The sequence below is a fragment of the Arvicanthis niloticus genome, chromosome 12, assembly GCF_011762505.2.
Source record: "Arvicanthis niloticus isolate mArvNil1 chromosome 12, mArvNil1.pat.X, whole genome shotgun sequence".
Taxonomy (NCBI): Eukaryota; Metazoa; Chordata; class Mammalia; order Rodentia; family Muridae; genus Arvicanthis; species Arvicanthis niloticus.
Window position 1 is genome coordinate 19,530,916 of NC_047669.1, and position 26,234 is coordinate 19,557,149.

Here is a 26,234-nt window from a genome sequence, read left to right on the forward strand (position 1 = left end):
GCTCTAGCCAGTCATTCTCTGAGCTTCACACCTGTGCCAGGCATGTGCTCTTTCTCTCTCTTTCCCTCCCTCCTTCCCTTCTTCCCTTTCTCTCTGTTATATGCTTGGATGGCAAAGTAGTAAAGTAACATCAAGAAATTACTGGGAAAGCAGTGTGCCCAAACCTGCCCAAAATGTCACCTTCTGACTGCAGTTAAAAGTAGACACTTGCAGATACGAAGGAAGGCACTGGTGGGTTATCCAAGTCCTCTCTGTCCACAACTTCTCCTAGTCAGGAGTTCTCACCACAGACTTTTGAGTGTTGTCTTTTTTCCTAGAGAACAGAAGAGAGAAAAACAGTTCAGGCACAGAGCTCTGAGGCGTGTTTAGCTGACCAGATGGCTTTGGGAGGGTGGGGAGGCAGCAACACAGCCCTTGTTCTCGGCATTCCTGAGTGGGCAGATGAGCTGGAAGCTAGAGCAAATGCAGGGTCTTAGGTGTGTTTGTTTGCTTGCTTGCTTGCTTTAGTAAGAGACACAATTTCTGATTGCCTTTCTTCTTTTCCCTCTCTTTCCTTTGATATATATATAAATAAAATTAGCTTAAGTGGCCAGCAAGGAGAGTGGGTCGGGGTATCAGTCAGAGAGCGAGCAGGCATATGCTTGCCATGGCACAGATAAGGAGACCAATGAGTAAATTTCAGGAGTTGTTTCTTCCCTTCAACTATGGCATCCAGGGGTCAAGCTCAGGCTGTTGAGTATGTGAGGAAGTGCATTTACTCACTGAGCCGTCTCAGCTGGCTCCTGCTCTCCTGGTTTGTGTTGTTATCTCTGAGATAGGATCTCTGGATACAGCCCAAGGCTAGCCTCAAACTCAAAATCTTTCTGTCTCAGACTCTTGAGTGCTGGGATTATAGTTTGTGCCCCATGTTCTGACCTTTTATAAAGATGAAAGTCACTGAGGTCCAGTGAGATGGCTCTGCAGGTCAAAGGCCCTACTGCCCATCCTGGCAACCTGAGTTCAATCCCCAGGACCTACATGGTGGAACGAGAGAACTGATTCCTGCAACTTTTCTTCTGGTCTTCACACACACACACACACACACACACACACACACACACACAAGCAAAAACAAAATTATTCTTAAAATTGATAGCTGCTTATGCTCTATTCTTTGATTCATTAATTCATTGGAAATTGTAAAATACTGATATCCTGCTTTGGTTTTTTTTTGTTGTTGTTGTTTTTGTACTTGTAACTAGGCTATTTTCATTTCATCATTTAACTCTTTGGTTAAAATATCTAGGTTATTCAATGATATTGTCATATAGAAAAGGCAAAATAAATGGTTGATTCTTTTAATCAGTTCATAAGCTAGTAAATTGGTTCTCTGTCTCTTTGGGGCAATATATCATTTTAAAATCCTGAGTTAATATGCATGATAGATTTTGTTCATTGAAATTACTTTTTTGAAAAAGTTATTAAAAATTTAAGGTGGAAAGTGATCTTGCACTCTGTTTCAAAAACCACAAAAGAAAAAATGCTTGTGTGTGTGTGTGTGTGTGTGTGTGTGTGTGTGTGTGTGTGTGCGCGTGCATGTGTACCAGCCTACAGAGACCAGAAGAGGGCGTCGTATCTCCTAGAGCTAGAGTTATAGGCAGTTCTGATCTGCCCACTGTGGGTTCTGGGAACCAAACTCTGGTGGTCCTTTAGAAAAGCAGCAAGTATTCTTAACTAGTGAGCCATTTCTCCAGCCCCTCTATTTTAAAATAAAAAAAATACTATTTTTATTGAGGCTCACATTGTGTCATTGGGACCAAAAAAGGTTCCTGGGTATGTTTTAACAAAGGACTGTAACTTTCTTTAGTAAAGAGTAGGGCAATTGGGCTGCTGAGATGGTTCAGTGGATAAAAGGTACTCGCTGCCCAGCCCTGACATCCTGGCTCTTTCCATGGAAGGAGATACCTACCCTGGAGAGCTGTACTCTTACCCCATGAACACATGGCATTCTCTCTCACCCCCCACCCCCCATACATACATGGGAAGGTGGATAATTTGAGAGGAGGGATCCATTTGTATCTGATGACATTTGGAATTTAGTGATGCAGCTTTGTGGCCAATGTCTTAGAATGTGTATTACTTACAAAGAGTAACAATTTTATTTTTAGTGTGCGTGGAAAGTGTAAAGGAAACATTTCCTAGCAGTAGTATAAATTAGTATGTTTAATGGGTTTCTCTGCCAGTTAATAAATATTTCAATGCTTATATTGAACCAATTTCCACAATAGGAATTCTGGAGAAATCAAGTAATTGTGAAGCATACTAATTTCAGTAGAACAAGTTTCAAACAATGGTTTTATGCTTTTATATTTTCTTTCAGACCTATCACGAAATCGCCTCTCAGAAATTCCTATGGAAGCATGTCACTTTGTTTCTCTGGAAAGTCTTAACCTATACCAGAATTGTATTCGCTATATCCCAGAGGCTGTTCTAAACTTACAAGCTCTGACATTCCTAAATATTAGGTAAGAATGCTATTCTTTTGGAAAAAATGGTTTTATATGACCTTTAATTTTCTCCTCTCAGTCACTGAAATGTTTGCAGTTAGTTCTCTGTTCACACTAGCAGTTTCTGATATGTTCTTAGGATGTAGTAACATTTTTCCCGTGTTTCTCCTGTTTCTCTCTTTATTTTTAGCTTTGTATAATTAACAGACTCTACTAGCTGTTAGTCTGATAGGCCTGTAGAGGTCTTGCAGCTGTGGTTCTCCAGTTACATTTTCAAATTAACTTTGTCAGGTAAATACTAGGTCTGATGGACTGGGATACAGTTTAGCTGGCAGAGCGTTAGACTGGTATGCGCAAGGCACTGGGTTCAGTCCCCAGCAGCAGGCACGCACACACACATTACATCGTTACTTTTATTGTGCGTGTGCATGGTGTAAGTGTGTGGCTGTGTGCTGTAATGCATGCACAGAGGCAGAGGACAGCCTTGTGGAGTCTCTCTCTACTTCCACTTTTATGTGGGCTCCAGGGATTGAATTCAGGTTGTCGGACTTATGTGGAAAGTGCCCTTACCCATTAGCCATCTCACTGGACCATGGAAACGTTTTGGTGCCCAGTTTATATGCCTTAAAAAAAAAAAAAAAAATCCATCCCTGGGGCTAGTGAGATGACTCCTTTGTTAAAAGCATATCCTGCTTACTCAGGGAACTTGAGTCCAGTTCCTAGCATCCTTGTCAGACAGCTCACAACTGCCTATAGTTGCAGCTCCAGGGGAATTTGATGCCCTTTTCTGGCTGCTTTGGGTGCTGCACTCACACCTATAAACCCACTCTGACACCCATATATACTTAATTAAAAATAAAAATAAACCTTAAAAAATAAAATCACTCCTTTTAGAAATCTCATTAAAAATAACACTAGAGAAATGTCTATGTAAATGTTAATTATTTTTCTTAATAAACATAGAAGTAGATTATTATTGGATTAAAAATTTTTTAAAGGTCCATGAACTACACTAATGAACAAAAAAAATCTTGAAAATGGAGAAGGATGTGGTTCCAAAAGAATTATTATGGGGTTAAATTTACATGGTAAGGCTGGAGAGATGGCTCAGCAGTTAAGAGAACTGACTGCTCTTCCAGAGGTCCTGAGTTCAATTTCTAGCAACCACATGGTGGCTCACAACCATCTGTAATGGGATCTGATACCCTCTCCTGGTGAGTCTGAAGACAGCTATAGTGTACTCATATAAATAAAATAAATTTAAAAATTTACATGGTAAGCTTAATTTCTTTTTATTCTAAAAGAAATATGCTTTAGTATTTTATATATCTGATTTCATGTTTTTTTGATAAACAAAGATTCCTGTTATCTGTCTAACAGGAAATTAGTCAGCAGGGAATTGATTAAACTGACAGAACTCAAATCTAGTATCTTATTTATTCTTCATAAGACTTAATTTTGTATCTAAAATGACAAAGATGGAGATGTTTCCTTCAGTGGTATCTGACCACTCTTTCTCTACTTACTTAGTCGGAACCAACTGTCAACATTGCCAGTCCACTTGTGTAACTTACCACTGAAAGTCTTAATCGCTAGTAATAACAAATTGGTCTCACTTCCTGAAGAAATTGGACATCTCAGACATTTGACGGAACTCGTAAGTTAACATTTTATTTTTTTATTATCCAACATGTCTGTAGTCTTCTATATGATAAAAGTCAAATATTAAGTTTGTTTTTAAGGTCTGGAGAGATAGCTCAATGGTTAAGAGCACTGACTGCTCTTCCAGAGGTCCTGAGTTCAATTCCCAGCAACCACATGGTGGCTCACAACCATCTGTAATGGGATCCAATGCCCTCTTCTGGTGTGTCTGAAGACAGCTACAGTGTATTCATATACATTAAATAAATAACCTACTACTTCAAAAAAAAGATTATTTTTAAATTAATTTCATAATGTTGGCTTGGCAATTTAATTAAGAAAGACTTCAATGTACAAGTCTTAATATCACCACACAAAATGAGGAAATATCATTGGTTATTTTCTATCCAGTATTAAATGATTTCTGTTATTACTAAACTTTGAGATATCAGTTAATAATGTAGTTGGGTTTTCAAATTATAATCTTTATATCAATATTTTTATGACTTTTATTAGCCTTTATAGATGAGTGGGCACTCCAAAAGCTACTCTTTGATATTTTTTGTATGTTTGTTTGTTTTCTTGCCATACCTTTGGAATATGTATCCAACTATAATTTGCTATTTCATATTTTCTAAGATACTATTAAACTTCATCTACTGTTATTTGTGAATATACAAGAAACCATCTCTTTTTTGTTTGGTTGATTTTCTCAATGCAGGATTGTTCTGTGTAGCCTTTGCACCTTTGCTGTCCTGGAACTTGGCTCTCTAGACTGCTGGCCTTGAACTCACAGAGATCTGCTTTCCTCTGCTTCCCAAGTGCTGGTCTTAAAGATGTGCCCCACCACTGCCGGGCCTAAGAAACCATCTCTTAACTATTTATGTTTTGAGTTAGTTTAGAAGTCAAGCTATTTGTTTTTTTTTTTTTTTTTTGTTTTTTGTTTTTTTTGTTTTTTTTTTTTTTTTGTTTTTTTTGTTTTTTTTTTTTTTTGATCTTCGTTGGTTTTTTGAGACAGGGTTTCTCTGTGTAGCCCTGGCTGTCCTGGAACTCACTCTGTAGACCATGCTGGCCTCAAACTCAGAAATCCGCCTGCCTCTGCCTCCCAAGTGCTGGGATTAAAGGCGTGCGCCACCACTGCCCAGCGGAGTCAAACTGTTTATATCCCCACAATTATATTATGAGCTGGACTAATACTGACTGCGTATAGCTAAGGAAACTAGTACTAAGATGACATAATTTGCCAGAGACTATGTTACGTAGGATTGGAAATCAGCCTTCTTGAGCTAAAGCCTGTTTTGTATTACTTGAAATGATCAAATGCAACTGTGTCCACTGAGATTTAGAAATACAGTTTTTTTTTTTTTTGGTGTGGTTTATTAATAAAGATGGTTGTAAACAGAAAAAGAAAGGTATAAATCTAGTTAGAGAAATTAGATTACTTTGGTAGGAGGACTTTAAATTTAACAGGTTATATGTTAAAATTCACAGACATTAAATCTAGATTGGGAATTTTAGGCTACTGTTTTTGTGCTAGATAGATTTGGAAATAAAACCCAAAATGTATGTTTTGGGGTATTCTTTTAGAACTTGACTTTTTAGCATAAAGTAGTGTTGGGGACTAGGCTGCCCCAGTTTGGGTAGCCTAAAATGTTGAGGCCCTCTCCACTTCGCGCTTGGCGGCCACTGTATTCCGGCCCAAGCTGCTGCTCCAGTCCGAGGGTCGGAGTTCAGCGAGAGAGAGTGTGGACGGACTCGAAGAATGGAGACCAGACAGAGTGTGATTCAATCCCGTTTATTCTTCAGTCTCTCTTCCTAGTCCAAGTCCCAAGACTTGAGTTCCTAGTTTCTAGTTATACTCCTTCTAGTTCCTAGTTGTACTCCTTGTTGTTCTCTTCCGAGTGTCTAATGTCTAAAGTGTCTGATTCTCTGATCTCTCTTCTGTCTGCCTCTCGCCTTTATATGTCTCACTTCTAAGCCATGCCTTTTGGTCACGCCTTTAATCATGCCCTTAGGTCTTGTCTCTAAATCTGATCCCTAAATCACACTCTTAAATCACACACCTTTAATCTCACACACCCAAGGAAAGTCCTGGGTATCTAAAGCAAGATGTTATCAGAGTGTGCTCAGCTGTTGTAGGCTATTGTAATCCAAGTCTCATGTCAGGGTATATGGCTCAAGATGGCTGCAAAGCTGATAGCCGCTTTCTGCTGAAAGTCGGCTCCCAACAAAGTAAGTATAACTTATACTGTAAGTTCTTTTGTTTATTTTTTCCATTTTATTTTATTTATTATATTTATTTAAATTTTTCATCATATAGTTTGATCATATTTTTATTTTACTTTTTGAAAAAGGTCTTACTTTGTAGCCTGCACTGCCCGTGAACTCTGATTCCCCAAATTTTTATCATCAAATCATTTAAACTTTTTCACTACTTATTCAATCCTAAGCTCTCAGCAGATGGATACATGTTTGAGAAACTACTGGTTTCTTGAAAAGGGGCTAATGGATGCCCTCAGTTATTCAGGGAACTTCTGACAGAGGAAGTAACTTTAAAGCCTCTGGTTTCCCTGATGGTATTTTTTACCACATCCTTCTCTCTTTCCTTCCCACCCCTTTCTGGGTGAGAGTAAATGTCTTTCTATTGACACGGGTGTTTTCTGAGAGATTTTACAGCATAAAGTACTAAAGTCCTTACACAGACCCACGTTCCGTGCCTTTTCAACTTCTTTTACTGCCCTTTTTAAGTTTGATGCTTAGAGCGCTGGACTTCAAAATCTAATTTTTGATCCTACTTCAGTTATTAATGAATAGGAAAGGTGAAAATTATATTCTTTTCTCTTTTGAAAAAGATAAAATAATGTTTGGGGCCAGCAAGATGGGTCAACAAGTAATAGTGTTTGCAGCTAAGCCAAACAACCTTAATTGCATCCCTGAGGCCAATCGGCAGAAAAGAACCAAATCCCACAAATTGTCCTCTGATCTCCACACTCAACAATTTCCCCTACTGCCTCTGATCCACGAATAAATAATAAGTGTAATAAAAAGTCTTTAAGCTGTCTAGAGCTTATGGAAGCGCATGGTGAGCAGCCTGGCTTTGTAATGGTGTGTCAGTTCTTCACTAGTGTGTCAGAGGGCTTTTAACTATTCCTGGACAGCTTGAGCCCCCGTCTGCTGCACACGGTTATGATTTTCTACGTCATTCTGGCTAGTCTCAGAATTAAAGAGCTTTGCATTTATTCATCTTGGAAGCTGTAGCTAGTCACTTTTTCAAGCCAGTTGAAAAATCAAGCTTTTAAGCAAGCAACCAGGAGGCCTCCGGATGCTGTGTATTAGACTCAGACTGACTGGATACTACCAGCCTACTTTTCCATAGCTTTTGAGTTGTTTAAGCTTTAGTATAAATTTCCCTTTATATGCAGTTGTATAAAAATTAGAGTCATTCCTTACATTTTAATTTTATGTTTTTGAACAATCTAACTGGTATTTTGAAAAATGGCAGCTTTTCTGTATGATAATTTTTAATCATTTTTTATATTTTATTTAGAATAGTATAAAGTAAAATATATCTTTTTCTGCTTTACCTTTTTACCAACATTTTTATTTGACTTAGTATTCTAAGCTTTCTATTAACATCTTAAGCTATATAATTTTAATTTCAAAAATATTTATAAACCTATATAAAATATAAAGAACGAGTTAAAAAGCCTATAAATTAAAATAAATTAAAGAGAGTACAAACTGTATTATTTTTGAGTACAGGATGATTTTATGTACACACACGCACGCACGCACACACACATGCACAAACACACCAGGAAGGGATGTGGTTATTATCTGATCTCTCTCTCTCTCTCTCTCTCTCTCTTTCTCTCTCTCTCTCTCTCTCACACACACACACACACACACACCAGGAAAAGGATGTAAGGATGTGGTTGTTACTCTCTCTCTCTCTCTCTCTCTCTCTCTCTCTCTCTCTCTCTCTCACACACACACACACACACACACACCAGGAAAAGGATGTAAGGATGTGGTTGTTACTCTCTCTCTCTCTCTCTCTCTCTCTCTCTCTCTCTCTCTCTCTCTCTCTCTCTCTCACACACACACACACACACACACACACACACACACACACCAGGAAGGATGTGGTCATTATCTAATCTCATGTTGTAAATAGTTTAAAGCAGGTAAGTTTGTGATTAACATAATCTTACCTTTCTACTCTTTGAAATAGGATGTGAGTTGCAATGAAATTCAGACTGTACCTTCCCAAATTGGTAATCTGGAAGCCTTGAGGGACTTTAATGTGAGGAGAAATCATCTTCTACGCTTGCCTGAAGGTAAGAAACTGTGAACTAATTGTTTTGCTGGTGTTTGTCTTTCATTATAAGCCATATTGCTTGATGGGCACAAGCCAAACCTATGTACAGGTCAGAGCCAGTACTTACGCTCTGATGGCTTATTTAGCTAGCATCATCCTCTCGGTTGTGCACTTTAGAAAACGAGGATGACCTGGGCCTCCTGGCCTGGCCTGGTACCCAGATGCTCAGGAGGTAACCTGTCTGAAGGCCAGAGTTACAGGGAGGATGGCCATGAGTCTGAGGCCAGCAGGGCAACACATCAAGACCCATGTAGTTCAGTGGTGGAGCGCTTGGCTAGCGGTCAAGACTGGAGGTTCAATCCCCAATACCAGCAAAACAACAAAACCTTGAGATGAAAATTGTGCAACCTTTGCTCAGGGATTCCATTTTCCATCCTCTACTTGTGAGCTGTTGTCAGTGTCAGTGTGGATTTAACCAAGCACAGCCATGTGGAGACGTGTAGTGTGCTTGATGAAGGGGGGTAGTCTGGTGTGATGCGTTAGTTCGCTTTATAAAGCACTGTGAAAATTAAATGGGATCGTTAGAGTTGGAGTTGAACTTAATTTTATCCTTCCCTGGAAACATTCAAACAAGGTCTGCTGAAGTGTGTGGAGGTGGTACACAGTAACAAATGAAGTGAGTCCCATGAGAGAGAAGACAGGTTACCTTAGGGTGGCCATAAACTCTGACGTGTGAATTTGAGGGACAGAATGATGAAACAAATTAAAATGTATCAAATGCTCACAAATATATGAAAAGAAAGACTGAAAATGAGAATGAGAACCATTTTTAATTAAATTCAAACTATATTAATATAGTTTAGTCATATAAAATTTCTTATATAAATGAACTTCTATGTGATTGTCACACGCTGCCACAGTTCATGGTGATTTCATTTAGTATGTATGGATAATGTATATATTATTTCATATATATCTTTTATATATGTAATTTTCTTATAAATATTTTTTATATATGAAATAAGAATCACTATGAGTTGATCATTGTATTAGCATGTGACAGGCACATGAAAGTTCATTTATATAAGAAAATTTCCAGAAAAAATATACATATATGTCCTCCTAATTCTCTAGATCAATTAAAAGCAAATTCTAGAAAATAATTCATGTACATTTCAGAAAGTGTACTTAACACTAAGAACAGAGTCTAATATGATGGTGTATGCCTGTACCTCAGCATCGGCAGGACGGACTGGAGTGAGAGTGAGGCCTGCCTCACTCTAGAGACCATGTCCCAAAGTAAACAAGGAAGGAAACACAACAGCAACACTTTCCTAACAGAGATCTAGGTTCTATAAGACATGACAGAATTTATAATAGACATTAAATAGTGATGCTTTTGCTTTTTCTGCAAAGTCCAAACATGTATTCCAGTTTGATCAAGTAAAGTGATTAGTTGCAATGTACGTTTGACATGTTGGATCTTCAGCAAACACGTTAGAAAAGGATTGCCTCAGTTCCCCTTTGTCCATCACTGTAGCTGGCATCCCCCATGCTGTCAGTGAACTTGTCTGGTCTCCTTCACACCCACCCCCCTGCCCTCAGGCCTTTCCTCCATTGCCTCTTGGTACCACCAACCCGGGATGACCTGTGTCTTAATAATCCCATACATTCATTTCTCTGTCTCCCCCTCCCTCCTTCCCTCCTTCCCTCCTTCCCTCTCTCCCTCTCTCCCTCTTCCCCTCTCATCAACACTCCTGCTTCAGCCTTACAAGTGCTGGGATTGCAAGTTAGTGTCACCATGCCTAGCAACATTGAGGTTTTGATAAAAATGGGGTTTTCAGATGACAAGTACAGTATAAATCATCTAATTTATCTCTATTATAGACTGCTTTAAATATGAATTACAGTTCTAAATGTTTAATTGCATGGTTTGTAATCAGCATGTTTATTCGCCTGAGATAGCAGGAGGTTTATTTGAGCATTAATTAGTAATCTATAGCATTCTTTTCTTAGTTGGTGCTGTATCTTTTGTTATATAACCATTTTCATTTTAATTAATTTTCACTAAATATCATTCAAAAGATATTAAAAGCATAGAGTAATTATTAATATTTCTTTTCCTCATGCTATCTCCACCCCCACTCCACTCCCAATATTCAAGTTTCAATGGCCAGGAACATTTTTATTAGTTTTGTTGGCTATTTCCTCCAGTATTTTTTGACTGTTTTTAAAAGGTGGTTTGGGAGGGAAGATGGTGTGTGTGTGTGTGGGGGGGGGGTGTTGGAGGCAGAGTCTTGCTATGGAGTGGTGGCTAGCCTGAAACTCACACTGTTACAACCCTGGCTTCTGGCAGTTCTGCCCTAGCCTCCTGAGTGTGTTTACAGGTGCTGCACTTAGCTGACTTGGGGTTGAGACCTGGTAGCTTCCCCCATCTTAGATTTATTTATCTGGGTGTGTATGCATGTGCCACCGTGCAGTGTGTGGTCAGACAACAACTTCGTTCCTTCCTTCTTTGGTGTGGATTCAAGGGCTAACCTTTCAGACTCAGCAGCAAGCTCCTTTTTTGTGTTTTATGTACTGAGTTTTTTTTTCCTTTGAATAAGCCAGAGTCTCCCATTGCTTCCTGTGTAGCACTGGCTGTCCTGGAACTCTCTGTGTAAACAAGGCTGGCACCAAACTCACAGGGATTTGCCTGCCTCTGCCTTCCAAGTGTTCCCAAGGCCTCCCGTGTGCCACCACACCTGCTTACTGGGTCATCTTGCTGGCCCCCTTCCTCTTCTTGATAATTTCTTTTCTGGTTTTTCTGTTCCATTTTTCAAACTTAATGTTGTGACTAAATCTTTGATCCTCTTGAGTTTTCTTAATTTTTTTTCTGCACCATTTTGTGTTACTATAGAGTAAAATAGTTCAATTCTTGAATTTTTTAATTTCTGAAATTCATTCAGAATTTTCAGTTTATACCATTATAAAATGCTTGCTATTACATGACTTTTTAGAAAAAATTATATTCTAGTGATTTCATATCATATTTCCCTGAAATTAAAGACATAGTTTTCCAAATTTCCTTCTGTTCCTATGTACTTACTTGTTCTTTCTTTCTTCTTTTATTAGTTCATTTTTGTTTTTGTCTTACATGCTGTTGGAGACTTTTCAGTATCTCTGGGTCAGGTCCAATCTGCACACAGCATCATAGAAGTTCTGAATACATTGGGCAGAAATTGTTGAAGGGTAATTAAGCAAGAGGCTATGCATTATACTGAGGGGATCTTTTATATGGGACTGTGTGGTTTCTCCAAAGCACGATGTGTCTGGCATCTGTTGTTTACGATTGTATGCATTTCTTATTACTGACCTTCAGGAGTGGGCTAAGGCAGGGCAGTGGAGAAGGTGGAGTTGCTGTTGTCTTTACTTTTACATCCTCTGTCTCCAACTGTTGGCACATCCTCACTTCCTGAGGAGCCTCACTCCCTGGGTCTGGAGCCTGTTGGTACGATTTCAGTAGAGGAAAACTTTCTGGTTCCTGTGGTGTGACTGTGAATGGCCATCTGAGTGACTTGGGACTGTGGACTCAGGCGTCTTCTGTGTAACTTTAGCTATTTATAAAGACTCCAGATACCCTCCTTTTATTTATTTATTTTTAATGGTATCTAGTTTCTGAGAACTAAGTAGTCCTAGGAACAGGGAAAGAGTCAAACTGCTTGATTTTTGGTAGTATTCCTGTCTCTGAGCAATCAGATTTTCTCTTATACCTTGTTAGTTCCTAAGAATAGAGGTAAACGGTTTTTCAAATTTGCTACAATGAACTGGAAATGTGTACAAAACTGGTTTCAGAATAATCAGTGGCTATTCCTTCCACTTGACTTCCATGCAGAGCTGGCAGAGGTGCCTTTGATACGACTTGACTTCTCGTGCAATAAAATCACAGTGATCCCAGTTTGTTACCGGAACCTCCGGCACCTCCAGGTGATCACCTTGGATAACAACCCGCTTCAGTCGCCTCCTGCACAGGTAAGCATGGGTAAAGTCTGCTGAAGGCAACTTCTGTTGGAAAGGTAAAGGAAATTCTCCTTATATGCACTGTGTCTGTCTTGTCATTCACCACCACCACACACTCCCTTAGGAAAGGGATGGAAGAAAAATTTTGATGTTTCTAAAAGCATTTTCCTTTCATTACTTTGGCACATTTGTGTGTGCGTTAGGTATCTTCCTCAATCATTCTCTGACTTACCAGTGTTTGTTTGTTTGTTTGTTTGTTTTTGGAGACAACACTCCAAAAACACTGAACTCTCTCACTTCTCGAACTTAGAGTTCAGCGATTGAGCTAGCCTAACCAGCCGGCAAGCCTAAGGTCCTCCTGCCTCCACTCCCCAGGTCTGGTGCTTTGATGTGGGCACTGAAGATCCCAATCCTCATGTTTGCACAAGCCAACCATCCGTTTGCTGACTGTGCTTTCTCTTGCTCCCCAGTCCAGGGCACTTTAAGTTGAAGAATTTCTCAAAAATTAGTTTTCTGGCCAGGTGGTAGTGGCAAATGCCTTTAATCCCAGTGCTTGGAGGCAGAGCAAGCCAATTTATAGTTCCAGGATGGCCAGGGCTACACAGAGAAACCCTGTCTCGGAAAACAATAATAAAAGCAAAACAACAATAAAGAAGCTAGTTTTCTAATAAGATTTGAGATTTTTAATAATCTTTTTGAAATTTTCTCCTATTAAAGCTTGAATTGGAGAACATAAATGGCACAGACAACAGCCTTCCAAACTAAAAGTTCTCAGTGTCGTCATGCTGCTCTTGTTTCTGTGCCTCCCCGTTTCCTGTAGTGCTAAGTTCCTCATTTAACCTGGTAGCTCATTTGCTTGTGCGTAACTAAAATACAGCTAGTAACTGTGAGGTAGATTATATCCTATAAGCCATAAAACATTTGCCACACCCATAATTTTCACTTTGAGCTTTGTTAAAAGTTATTTTTTCCATTGAATCTGTGCACATTGCTCTGGCATGTGGGGTTCAGAGGACAAGTTCTTGGAGTTGGTTCTCTCCCTTTATGTGGGTTCCAGGGAACCCTCACTTTGCAGGCTTATGATGGTCATTATAGAATCTGTAAAAGTCATAGGAGAACTTCATAACTACACAAAGGTTTGTATTAGTCAGTTTTTAATTGATGACAAAGTACTTGAGAGAAAGTAAGTTAAAAGAAGTAAGGTTCCTGGTTTCAGAGGTTTCAGCCATCTGACTCCATTGCTGTGGACCTGTGGTGAGACATGGCATCCAGGCAACAGGAGCATATGGCAGAAGAGGCTGCTCACCTCACATGCATTGCTGTGGACCTGTGGTGAGACATGGTATCCAGGCAACAGGCGCATATGGCAGAAGAAGCTGCTCACCTCACAACAGCCAGGGAACAGAGACAGAGAGGAGGGCTTCAGGGACCAGATACACCCTTCAGAGGCCTACCCCAGTGCTGTCTTCCTCCAGCCAAGCCCAGCTCCCGATGGACCATATAGCCATGAACTAAGTCATCCTGCATTAATTCATTGATCATATTAGAGCCCACTTGATCCAATCACTGCTTAAGAGTCAGCTGACAACTAAGTTTTTAACACATAAGCATATTTAGTCTCAAAAATATAAAGCATTTCATCAGCCTAAAGAATTTGTTTGACTGGTGAGACAGGACACATCAAAAATTGTATGTGTATAAATCCACCATTTTATCATTGCTAGTTCTTTCCTACAGAGATCAGCATGTAAAATGTAATTGTACATGATTAATACCTAGAGGGAAATCTCTAACGTTCTGGATGTGTATAACTAATCAGTGTGTGTTTAATAGAGATGCCTTAAAAGCCCAATTTATGTTACACCAAAAGCTAATTTTGATTTAAAAAGAGAGCGAGAACATCTCGGGGGCTGGAGAGGTGGCTTATCAGTTCAGAACACTCTATATTCCAGGGAACCTGGTCCCACTGGTGACCCAGCATCCACAGGGCTGCTCACAAATGTTTGGAACCCTACTTCAAGGAGATCTAATAGTCTCTGTTGGTCTCTGTGGGCACCAGGCAAGCACTTGGTACACAGACATGCATGCTAGTAAAACACCCATACATATAAAATAATAGTAATATTTTTAAAAGAACACCTATATTTTGGATAAATAGTAATTTGGCTGCATTTGTTATTTTATTTAGATATGTATAAAAGGCAAAATTCACATATTTAAATACCTGAACATACAAGCTTGTAAGACTGCTCCAGATCTGCCAGATTATGAACGGAGACCCTTGGGATTTGGCTCCTGGTAAGTATGTTTTATTCTTGGGTCATAATACATCACAGAGAAAATCAAATAAACTTTATTCTTAAATTGTCTAGCCTCAAAATGCTTAAATGAAATGTGAATTGGTTACATAGATCCTACAAAGTGCAGTCTAAGAGGCTGTTCCCTATTTTGTGTGTGATTAGCATCCTGGCCTCTTACCTCCTAGATACCAGTAACACACTGAACTGTTTCCAGATAGCCAAATAGTGCCACTATCCCTGCCTGTCAGGCCCCCAGTTAAAATTCACTGCTTTGAATAGCTTGAATACTAACCTTAGCTCTGCCACTGAAAAGATTTCTGACTTATAGCAAGTCACCTGGACATTTGCTTCATTTCCCTTTATAAGTGTAAAGCGGGGTTGGCTTTGTTGCATGTTGACATCACTTCAGGATCTTTTAGTCTATGAATCCCTCAGTGACATAGCACGTGCCGTGTAAGATCATCTGTCTACTTACCACTCCCAATTGTGTGGAGCAATATAAGTACAGGAATTCAATTTATAAGTCTTCCAGAAGTTGAGATAGATATCCCAGTAAAGATGCTATGATGCTCATGGACTTTACTCAGGAGAGAACGGCCCGGGCTTTGTTTGGAACCTGCCAGGTTTTGCTGAGGCAACAGTCCAGATGAGCTTGCTTTGCAATTTTCTAGACTAAAATAGATCAACAAATGTCTGTGTGGTTTCTAAAAGCAGATATAGCCAGGCATTGGTATGGTGTATTAAATATGCATCATATTCAGAAAAGAGAATTTATTATAGCTTTAAGGCTTCATTAGAAATTATTAAAATGAAAGATTTAAGTGTTTCATATTATACAGGAGTACTCTGAAGCCATCTGAAAATTGCACGTATATACAACAGGACTTGTCGGGTAAATAGAGTTACCCCATGGGGACTTGAGTCCCACCCTTTGCTGCAGATTCCACCTCCCTTCGGGTCCTCCTCTCTCAACTGAGCATGTGGCATAGACAGGCATTACTCAGAAAATAGTTGTTGAGTGAAAGAGACTCTGACTTAAGCAGACCATTGCTGCTTTCCTCCACGTAAAATCATCAGAAGATCTTTGTAATGACATTCCAGAGTGCTTAGTCTGGCTATTAGATCGAAGACTTGGACACCGAGGGATATTTGAATAATAGCTCTAACCTAGTTGCTTAAGCGTAAGCTAATGCAGCAAAGAGACTGACAGTCACACTGTAACCACACCTACCGAGAACACTCTCAGTTCAGTGTTCACCTCTGGGAGGACTGGCATGGGAAGAGGATGCTAAGGCTGTGGGCAGTTGGTGGAGATTGAGCAATGTCCTGTGCCATGCATAGGCCTCTTGGAGGAGGAGGATGTTGGCAGTGAGGATCATGAAATGACTTGCATCTTACTGCCAACTGTTCCATTTCACCATCTGTTTTCTCTTTCTGTTGCTTTTTCTCCTAACTCAGTTGGTTGCTTTTGATATGGAAATAAATAGTTGTTAGGTGTGAACAGAAGCCTTGGTTTTCCTATTTTAAGTTTAAGGTATTTTATGTGGTACTCTAACAAGACTTAGAACAAATCAAAGTTGTCTTTTCTTTCTCGTGTACACAATTGATTTTCTGTTGGAGTTGGTGATCCTTGGAAGGAAAGCTCCCCTCCCCTGAAATAGCAGGGTAGGAACATGAAATGGCTGCTGCTGCCGCTGCTGTGGGGTTTGAGTGGGAGCTGGCTAATGACGGTGGATGCAGGAGTGTGTTTGAAGACCTGCCTGAGGAGACGGTAATGAATGGTGCACTTTGATTGAGGGCTCAGTTACTGTTTGCAGGACCTGCTTCTCTGTGACCTGTTCCTTAGTTCTGAGACTAGCCTAATTCATTTTTGTATATATTGTAGTACATATAGAATTTAAAATACATAAAGTATTAGTTAAATTACATGGCAAAAGACTTGAGTGTATATTTGCTAACAGATAAAGGGCTTGAGTTAATGGGAAAATGTTCTTTCAGGTTTCTGAGTAAATGGGAAATCTAAATAGCATAAAGATGTCATTTCTCTCCAAAGGAGTCAGAAGTGATAGAACTGACACATTGCAGTCTCTGTCACACTCTTTAGTCATGTCAGTCATAATCAGTGTCACACTCGCTAGTCACGTCAGTCATAATCAGGCTGCTTTCTAGAGTTTCTGTTTTTTCAGAGGCAAACTGTTGTTTCAGACATACTAGAAATTTTAATTTGTTACATATATGTCTATATAGCTGGCCCTCTGTTCCCATGGAGTCAATCAAGTGTGGATTGAAAGTATTCAGGAAAAACAGAGATGGACCTGTGTTAGACATTTTCACGTTTTTCTCATCATTATTTCTTAAACAATGCAGCATGGCCACCACTTGCATGCCCTGCATAGTGTATTAGGCAGTTGAACGATTTAGAGACGATAAAGTACGTAGGTAGGTCATCAGCTTTGTTAACATGTGTCTGTATTTTCACCCCCTCTTCCCCATCGGGAGACTTAAGCAGGAGGATGGCTTGAACCCAGGAATTTATACTTATCATAGACAACCCTATCTCAAACAAACCCTGCTGGGTAGGGTGGTACATTCTTGTAATCCTAGCATGTGGGAAAATTATCCTTGGCAACATAGGGCATTCAAGGCCAGCCTAGACTACATAAGACCCTTTCTTAGCAGCAACAACAAAACACACAGATGATATCCATAGACTTTATGGAAAAGCTTTGATATCTTACATGGTATCATTTCAGTCTCCCTGGATTTGGGTATCTAAAGAATCTTGGAACTAGTACTTCATGAATATTGAAGATGTAATATTTCATTTTGCTCCTCAGGTACCAGGGAATAAAATGTTGTACCTTCCTGTTTTTCTTTCAGAGTAACAGATTAATAAACTTGCGTTGTAGTTATTGACTATTTATTCAACGAGTAGGCATGGAGCCAGAGGCTCTTGGTTTTGAGTTTCTGTCTTCATAGGGTACTAAGCTGTTTAATCTCTCTGAGTTTCCATTTTCAATGTAATCGTTGTGGTGCTTATTACTCTAGTAATAGTTCTCAAATATCAAATATCCTGAATCTGAAAGTTCCCTAGGTGACCATAAAAATCTATGTAAATATTAAGCATGATAATCAGGCTAGGATTGACTGAGCCTCCTAAAGAGTCCCTTAACTCAGCACACGCCTCTAATCCCAGCACTTGGGAGGCAGAGGCAGGCGGATTTCTGAGTTCAAGGCCAGCCTGATCTACAGAGTGAGTTCCAGGACAGCCAAGGCTACACAGAGAAACCCTGTCTCAGAGGGGGGAGGAGGGGGAAGGAGTCCTTTAACTCCTGGAACATTCAAGACAAATGATGACACATGCGTAGATTTCAGTTCTTAGATTTATGTATCTTTTGATCTTGTTTCTTATTTTGTTTGTTTGGTTTGTTTGTTTTTTTGAAGATTTATTTGTTTTATGTATGTGAGCACACTGTAGCTGTCTTCAAACACACCAGAAGAAGGCATCAGATCCCATTACAGATGGTTGTGAGCCACTATGTGGTTGCTGGGAATTGAACCCAGGACCTCTAGAAGAGCAGTCAGTGCTCTTAACCTCTGAGCTGTCTCTCCAGCCCATTTTTGTTTTTTGAGACAGCATCTTACTATATAACCCTGGCTGGCCTGGAACTTGTTAAGTAGACCAGGCCGGCCTTTAACTCAGATCTGCCTGTCTCTGCCTCCTGAGTGCTGGAATTAAAGGTATGCACCATCTTGCCTAGCCAGATTTAACCATCCTTATGTTTGTGTATAATTTTTTTTAATGACCTACAAGTTTAGCATACTAGTACTTACTTTAACCCCTGCACTTGGAAGCAGGCAGAGGACCCTGAGCCTGATACCAAACAAAGCTCTGTCTTTAACAACTAAATGGCATGGGAGTAGTGGCCAAAGTATATGATATAATTAATTATATGAAAATGTCTTTATAAAATACATTAATATTTGAAATAGTATGTGCCAATAAAAAATTTTATGTTTATTTTTTAAAAAGACAATACTACCACAAACCCCAGCACCCACAGAAATTTCCAGAAATGAATTTATAAAAATTCCAAATTTTTACTAATTTCCAGATACAAGTGTCCCCATCATCAACCTGGTGAGTTGCATTCGTCACTTTTGCTTTGTTTAGTGCACTGTGGTTTTCATTAATGAGACATAGAGACTCAAGTCAGGTTTCTCTGTGGAGCCCTGGCTGTCCTGGAACTCACTCTGTAGACCAGGCTGGCCTCAAACTCAGAGATCCTCCTGCCTCTGCCCCCAGAGTGCTGGCATTAAGAGTGTGCTCTACCACTGCCTAGCTGAGACCTGGTTTTTAATAAGATAATTTTAAGCAGCTTTATGTTACTGGCTAAACATATTTATTTCTGTTGATGTGACTGCAAACCCAAACTAAGGGAACACTAAGCCACTGGTAAGAAAAATCCATCTAGCGAGTATTGATAGAGTATTTATAGTCTTAGCACCTAGGAGGGTCATGAGTTCAAGGTAGACCCTGGACTGCAGAGTGAACCTCTGGAATCAAAAAAGAAAAACCTGCTTCTCTTAATTCTAACCACTGAATTAATTTTGTTCAAAAAACCCTGATCTTCTAAAAGCAAGAGACCATCCTTTATTCATACTTAATATTCTTAACATCTAAACCATTGTGTGATACTCAGTAAATGATTGATGCACATGCTCGGTTGAAGTAGACGTAGTGCATATGCCAGGCAAGTTTTCTACCATTAGGCTATGTAACCTGCCTCCCAGGAGATTTTTTCTAGTATGGTTTATGTACTTCACTAGGTAGCTCTTACACGTGGTCACGTTGCCCTGACTTTGCTGTGTTGAAATGCACGGGATACCTTAAGGTCTGGGCTTTCAGACAAATCTTAGAAACATTATCAGTGAAACAGCTTATTCATTGTACTACCTTACCAACTTTGGGGTAATGTGAATTATTAAATATAAAGTTAGAGAAATTTTTCTTTAGAAAAGTAAGCTTATAATTATACTGAGAAGTGTTTTTACTTTTTGTTTTGTTTTTGCTTTTAAGTTAAATGATCTCTGTGGGGACAGGCAGGGGTAAAAAATGCCAGAAGATAAATATGCTTTTTCATGTATATCTTTTCATACTTTGGGCAAATAGATCTTTATTGCCTATAAAGTGGGACCTTTCGTTTGTCATTAAGAAAATAAATTTAAGCCTGGTGGTAGTATCACACTGCCTCCCAGTGCTCAGGAGACAGAGGCAGGCAGATCTGAGTTCTAAGCTAGCCTGATCTACAGAGAGAGTTCCAGGACAGCCAGGGCTATTCAGAGAAACAGTCTCACCCAAAAAAAAAAAAAAAAAAAAAAAAGAGGGAAAGAAAAGATGTTTATTAGACATACTACAGGGGGCTGACTGGGGACAGGAGTACCACCCACCTCCAGTCACCTCTATCAGTATAGAAAGTGACAAGCCTTTAAAGCTGCCTTGCGTTCACATGCAGGTTTGGTTTGTTTTACAAGTGAACAGAAATGTTCCAACTGTTTTACAGAGGTTAAGTGATAGTATCCAGTTGTCATTTTATGTTCTGGTACATAGTAACATGATTTTATAACTCATAACTCAAGACACTGCTGGAAAATAAAGTGGGGAGTGATTGAGGAACACACACACACATGAATATCCTGCTGATCACAGAGATGATGGTAGCTATAAAGGAAAGAATAAGTTAAACATCATCAAACCTAGGAGCAGCCGTCCATCCAAAGAAAGTGTTAGCAGCCCTGGCTGGGAAAATATTTGTAAAGCAACCTGTATCCAGATGTACAGCAAATACCTACAACTTAGTAATAGACAACCCAATGAGAAATGAGCTTGAAAGGACTCTTCAAAAAGAAATTTATATGGTCAGTACCTATAACAAAGTACTCAATGTTGTTATTGATCACAGGAATGCAAATTAAGACACTGACTATCCATATAGAGCCACAGCTAAAGAAAGGTGACATAGCAAAAGTGAGGCTGTAGAGCAGCCAGGGCACTCAGTCACTGCTGACAGAGGTGCAGGACGACCAGGGCACTCAGTCACAGCTGACAGAGGTGCAGGACGACCAGGGCACTCAGTCACTGCTGACAGAGGTGCAGGACGACCAGGGCGCTCAGTCACTTGACAGAGGTGCAGGACGACCAGGGTGCTCAGTCACTGTTGACAGAGGTGCAGGACAGAGCTTTCAGTGCTTTTGCAGCTCGGCTGAGACGTGATGTTCAGACAGTAACCTCTGCCGGGTGGAATGTGTAGTTCTGTGAGTTTGGGGAACTAGCTACTCATTAGCCTCTGGCACAGCCAGCATGCACAATTCCATTTCCCTCCCCTCCATCAAAGCTAGTTGTTTTTTCTACCACAAGACCCAGCAGACAGCTGTCTGCTGCTGACAGTCAGTTTGGCCTGCCTCAGGGTCTTCCATGAGTGGAGTCAGGGTGTGGCATCTTGCACTGTTAATGCTTAGCAAAATATCTGAGATTCCTGATGGTTATATGTATCCCTAGGAACTGTTACTCAAGTTTCCACACCAATTTAAGACCTAAACACCTCAAAACAGTGGTTTCTCTAACAATAATAACAAGATGACCAGAATTAACTACAGAGAAGTGTATGAAAACGTTCTGACAAATAGAAATGTCTTATATTGTGATAGAATTACAAAGATACAGTATTTTGTTAAGGTTATATAATATAAGGCTAATATTTAAATGTATGTAAATTTTATTTGGAAAAATATTACTAAAGATAAAAACAAGCCAGGTGTAGTGGCACACAAATTTAATCCAGTGCTCAGGGGCAGCAGCACATGGATCTTTGTGAGTTCTGGGCCATCTTTGTCTACATTGTGAGTTCCAGGACATCCAAGGTGGCGTAGTGGACCCTATCTCAAAACAGCATAAAATAAATAAAACTTAAAACAAAAACAATGGAGGGATATAGAGAATGGCTATAGGTTTAAAGGAAACAAAAATTACAGAGTAGCAGAGATGTCCGCAAAAGTAGACTAGGAGCTGTTTTTGTGTGACTGGGAAAGGAGAGAATAGAGACAGAGCTTTGGAAATTTAGAGGAAGTGAACAATCCCAGGAAAAGGGCAGAAAAACAAAAGACAGTATGCTAAGCAGTGGGAGCCATGCAGAGAGCGTGGAGGATTCAGAAGAGATTCTGGAGATTGTGCTTTAAGTAGCATAATGGTGCACCCTGGGGTCCTAGAAAAATGGTAACAATCCAAGCTCCAAAGTAGAAAATGGAAGGCCATTGTAAAGATAGGGGCAGAAGTTAATGACCTGCAGACTGAAAGGACAACACATTGACTTAATAAGACAGATGGGCACTTGATAAATAATCAAGATTGACAAACTCCTGGCCAAATTAACCACTAGAGAGAGTAGACACAGAAATTAGAGATGCAGAAGGGGAGGTTACTACAGAGTTCAACAAAATATGGAGAATTGTTGGAGTATTATATTCCAAAACCACAGAAGATCTCTTAAGTGGGTAAATTCTTAGATACTTATGACCTACAAAGTTAAGAAGGTATAAAAAACTTAGGGCAGTAACAATCAGTGAAACTGACGCTGTAATCAAGTGTCCAACAAAGAGAGGTCCAGGACCAGATAGATTCATGCCTAAATTGTACCAAATTAAAGAGGAGCTAGCACCAGTGCTGTCCATTGACAGAGAAAGAATACTGCCAAACTTAGCCCGGAAAGCCAGGATTTCACTACTGCCAAAGTCAGATGAGAATGATGTTCTCGTTTCTGTGAGGACCTATATTTGCCTGTGTGTGAAAGAGGATCCTGAGTGTGGAGGAAGAGATCTTAAGGAATGGAAACAGGGCAGTGGAAGACCTGTGATGAAAAGCAGAAAGAGGGTTAACAGGAGAAAGAAAACAACTGGGAGGGAGGGAAATAAGGACGGAGGGATGTGAACCCATAATGGCAAGTGTGATGGCACCAAGTATGGAGAGGCTGTGAGATGAAATTCATTACTTTGTAAGCTGACATTAAAAATGAGTGCAATGAAAACAAAATTGAGCAGTGGTGCTTTTCAGAGTGGATTCTGAGTTTGGGGGCTCATACTATTCTGTTTACTTTGTTCCTAATTACAATTTTCTTCTTAAAAAGCTCAGAGAATGATCACTTAGCTCTAATAATTATGTGGCCAAGTGTCATGAGAGTGTTGGTTAATAAAATTGTGACTGGCTAACTTCAAATGCTACTTTAAAAAATTATAAAACCTCATAGTAACAAGTAACACTTATTTTGGACAGCCATGAAGAACTGTACTCAGGCCGTCCTTACGGAGCCCTTGATTCAGGCTTCAATAGTGTGGATAGTGGTGATAAGAGATGGTCAGGGAATGAGGTAAGTGTTCTTCTGTTCATGTGTTAAAACTCCTGACTTAGAAAAAGAAATTAAATTAACAGGGGAATATCTAAATTGGAATTCAATTTATTAGGTAAAATAGAGAAATGTCAAGAAGCAAAAACCCTGCATAGTCCTACCATCTGAGGATTCTACACTGTTTGTTTTACTAGCATCTGAGGATTCTACACTGTTTGTTTTACTAGCATCTGAGGATTCTACACTGTTTGTTTTACTAGCATCTGAGGATTCTACACTGTTTGTTTTACTAGCATCTGAGGATTCTACACTGTTTGTTTTACTAGCATCTGAGGATTCTACACTGTTTGTTTTACTAGCATCTTTTGCCATGTATCTTCTTTCACATTTGTTACCGTCTTATGTATGGATATTTGGAAATCTGAGGAGGAGTTGAGGTGGTTAAAGCTGAAGCCTAGTTGGCTATGGTGGCACATCTCTATAATCCTAGCTCTTAGGAGGCTGAAACAGGAGGACCATGATTTGAAGATAGCCTGGCCTATGCAGTAAGTTCTAGGACAGCTTGCACTGCATAGCAACTGTCTCACCCCCATGGAAGCCCTGACATCTAGAACATAAGGGCCAGGATGGTCTGCAGTGAGATGGTGATAGGAGGGGTGTTCTGGAGGCTGTAAAGGTGCACAGGACTGGACACTGACTGGGGAGGACGTGGAGCTCAAAAGTGAGTCCTCTCCAGCAGGCCCTGGCTGGAGCCCCACAGAAGGTGGGAATCTCAGTGAGTTCATTCACATGCCACAAATTACATGGGTTCTTGCTTTGATTAATTAATACTATAGATTTTCCATCATTTAAAATTGCTAGGATATATTTTAACTATCAATTAAATGACTACACTTTTGCTAGAGTGGCTGATAACAGACATTTTATAACATTGTGTCATTAAGAGTCCAAACAGAAGCCTAGTGAGTAGCACAATGCCTTGAGTGCCTTGAATCTCAGTGTCAGGAGGCAGTAGCAGGTGGATCTTTGAGTTTAAGGCTAACCAGGACTAGATAGTGAGTTCTAGGCTAGCCAGAGCTACATAGTGAGACCCTGTCAAATAAGTAAATAAATTAAATAAATAGTAAGTCAAAACAAAATTAGATCAAAATTTACTTGAAATTTGTAGTTAGGTATATATGTGTATGTATGCATGTATGTATGTCTTGGTGGCTATCTTTAAATATTGATAGATAGATAGATAATTTTAAACCTATGTATATATTTACTTACAGTTCTGAATATCCTTCTATTTTTGTTAATTGTGGTAAAGTTTGCCTATTTAAAGTATACATTTCAGTTGGATTAATTATATTCATAGAATTATATATTTGCTGACAATTTCTAAAACTTTTTGCTTTTTCTTCTTCTTTGTAGATTATAGTTTATATTCCTGTACTGTATGTTATCTAAAATTGGAAATGATAGTTTTTAATGTTTCTGCTTTTTAAGCCTACAGACGAATTTTCGGATCTACCTCTTCGAGTGGCAGAGATTACTAAAGAGCAAAGACAACGGAGAGAAAGCCAGTACCTGGAGAATCGCAGCAGTGTGGTCACGAATGGCGGAGGTACACATGACCTTGTTATAGAACAGGCTCTCCTGTAACCCTGACTGGCCTCAAACCCCTTATGTAGCCAAGGATGATGTTGAACTTCTGATCTTCCTGCCTCCACCTGATCTGTTTGTCTCCTCCTCCCCAGCCCTGGGGGGACAGTGGTGTCCCACCACACCTGGTTTTGTAGTACTGAGGATTGAACCCAGGGTCTTAGGCACGGTAGACAAGGACTTCACAACACAGCCCAACTCCCACCTTTACTTTTTTGTTGTTGTTTACAGGAGTTAATTTGGCTTAGGGTTCCAGAGGGATCCAGTCCCTCCTGACTAGGAGGGCACAGCAGTAGACCTGGAAGGCATGGCACAGAAGTAGGAAGTTGCTGGTCGCCTTACAGTTTTGAAGCAGTCTTGGTCACACCCGCTGTTTTGTTCGCTTCTTTATAGATCATTCACTCTTCTGAAGACTTCTGTTTATATATCACAAAGAAAGAAAAAGTTTACTATTTCAGGGGAACCTTTAGGAAGGTCAGTTTATTTGGAGTAGGTCTTTGTTCATCTTGATCTTACTACATACAGTCTTCTGAAGGAACATTGCCTCTTTTTAAGATTCTCCATTTTAAACAGATTTCCTGAGCTTTTTAGCAATTAATGGTATTTGCTTGTATTAATTTTTAGCTTTTTTTTTTTTTTTTTTTTTTTTTTTTTTTTTGGTTTTTGGAGACAGGGTTTCTCTGTGTAGCCCTGGCTAGTCCTGGAACTCACTCTGTAGACCAGGCTGGCCTCGAACTCAGAAATCCACCTGCCTCTGCCTCCCAAGTGCTGGGATTAAAGGCGTGCGCCACCACTGCCCGGCTAATTTTTAACTTTTTTAAATAGTTATTTATTGTCAAGGGGTATGCCACCACAGGTATGGTGAGGGTAGGGGACAACCTGTTCTTTTCTTCCACCTTTCAGGTCTCAAGGATCAAATTTGGGTCATCAGGCCTAGTAGCAAATGTTTTTGCCTACTCAGTCATTTAACTAACATTGTTCAAAACTGAGTTTTCACCCCAATATCCAGGCTGACCTCAAACTCCTGAATTCAAGTAACCTTACGTCAGCCTCGTGAGCAGCTGGGACCATCGGTGCCTACCAGCATGCCCATCTTCCTGCATAGCCTGGTGTTGACTTTAATGTTCTCTGGGGCTTCTAAACCCCAACTTCTCTTATTCTAACACTTAGAACTTAGTAGTTTTTATAAAATAAATTGAGTTCTCTCTGATTCCATGTACTTCTGAAACAGGTTTTAGAATTCTACTCTATATTCTTTTAATGTGAATTTTAAAGCCAAATGCTGGCATTTTGTGGGCCAGTGCTGAGGGAGAAATTACTTAGATTTTTTTTAGAAATGCATGTTTTTGAGAAGCATTTGCATTTTTTTTTTTTTTTTTTTTGGATATTTTATTTACGTTTCAGATGTTATCTCCTTACCCACTAGCCCCACCCCACCCCC

General features: G+C 39.7%; 1 protein-coding gene across 14 annotated transcripts in view; it reads left to right on the top strand.

Moving 5' to 3' along the window:
• Lrch3 (leucine rich repeats and calponin homology domain containing 3) overlaps nucleotides 1-26,234 on the top strand; it is a 107,231-nt gene that overhangs the window by 37,526 nt on the left and 43,471 nt on the right. For all 14 annotated transcript variants that reach the window (XR_013113561.1, XR_013113564.1, XR_013113563.1 and 11 more), the window contains exons 2-8: nucleotides 2,360-2,504; nucleotides 4,017-4,143; nucleotides 8,362-8,467; nucleotides 12,323-12,459; nucleotides 14,636-14,745; nucleotides 23,074-23,167; nucleotides 24,638-24,755. Coding sequence is in view for 7 of the 14 variants with exons in the window: in XM_076942829.1 (XP_076798944.1) it covers nucleotides 2,360-2,504; nucleotides 4,017-4,143; nucleotides 8,362-8,467; nucleotides 12,323-12,459; nucleotides 14,636-14,745; nucleotides 23,074-23,167; nucleotides 24,638-24,755 (837 nt within the window). In the remaining 7 variants the exon portion in view is untranslated. The remainder of the gene's footprint in view (nucleotides 1-2,359; nucleotides 2,505-4,016; nucleotides 4,144-8,361; nucleotides 8,468-12,322; nucleotides 12,460-14,635; nucleotides 14,746-23,073; nucleotides 23,168-24,637; nucleotides 24,756-26,234) is intronic.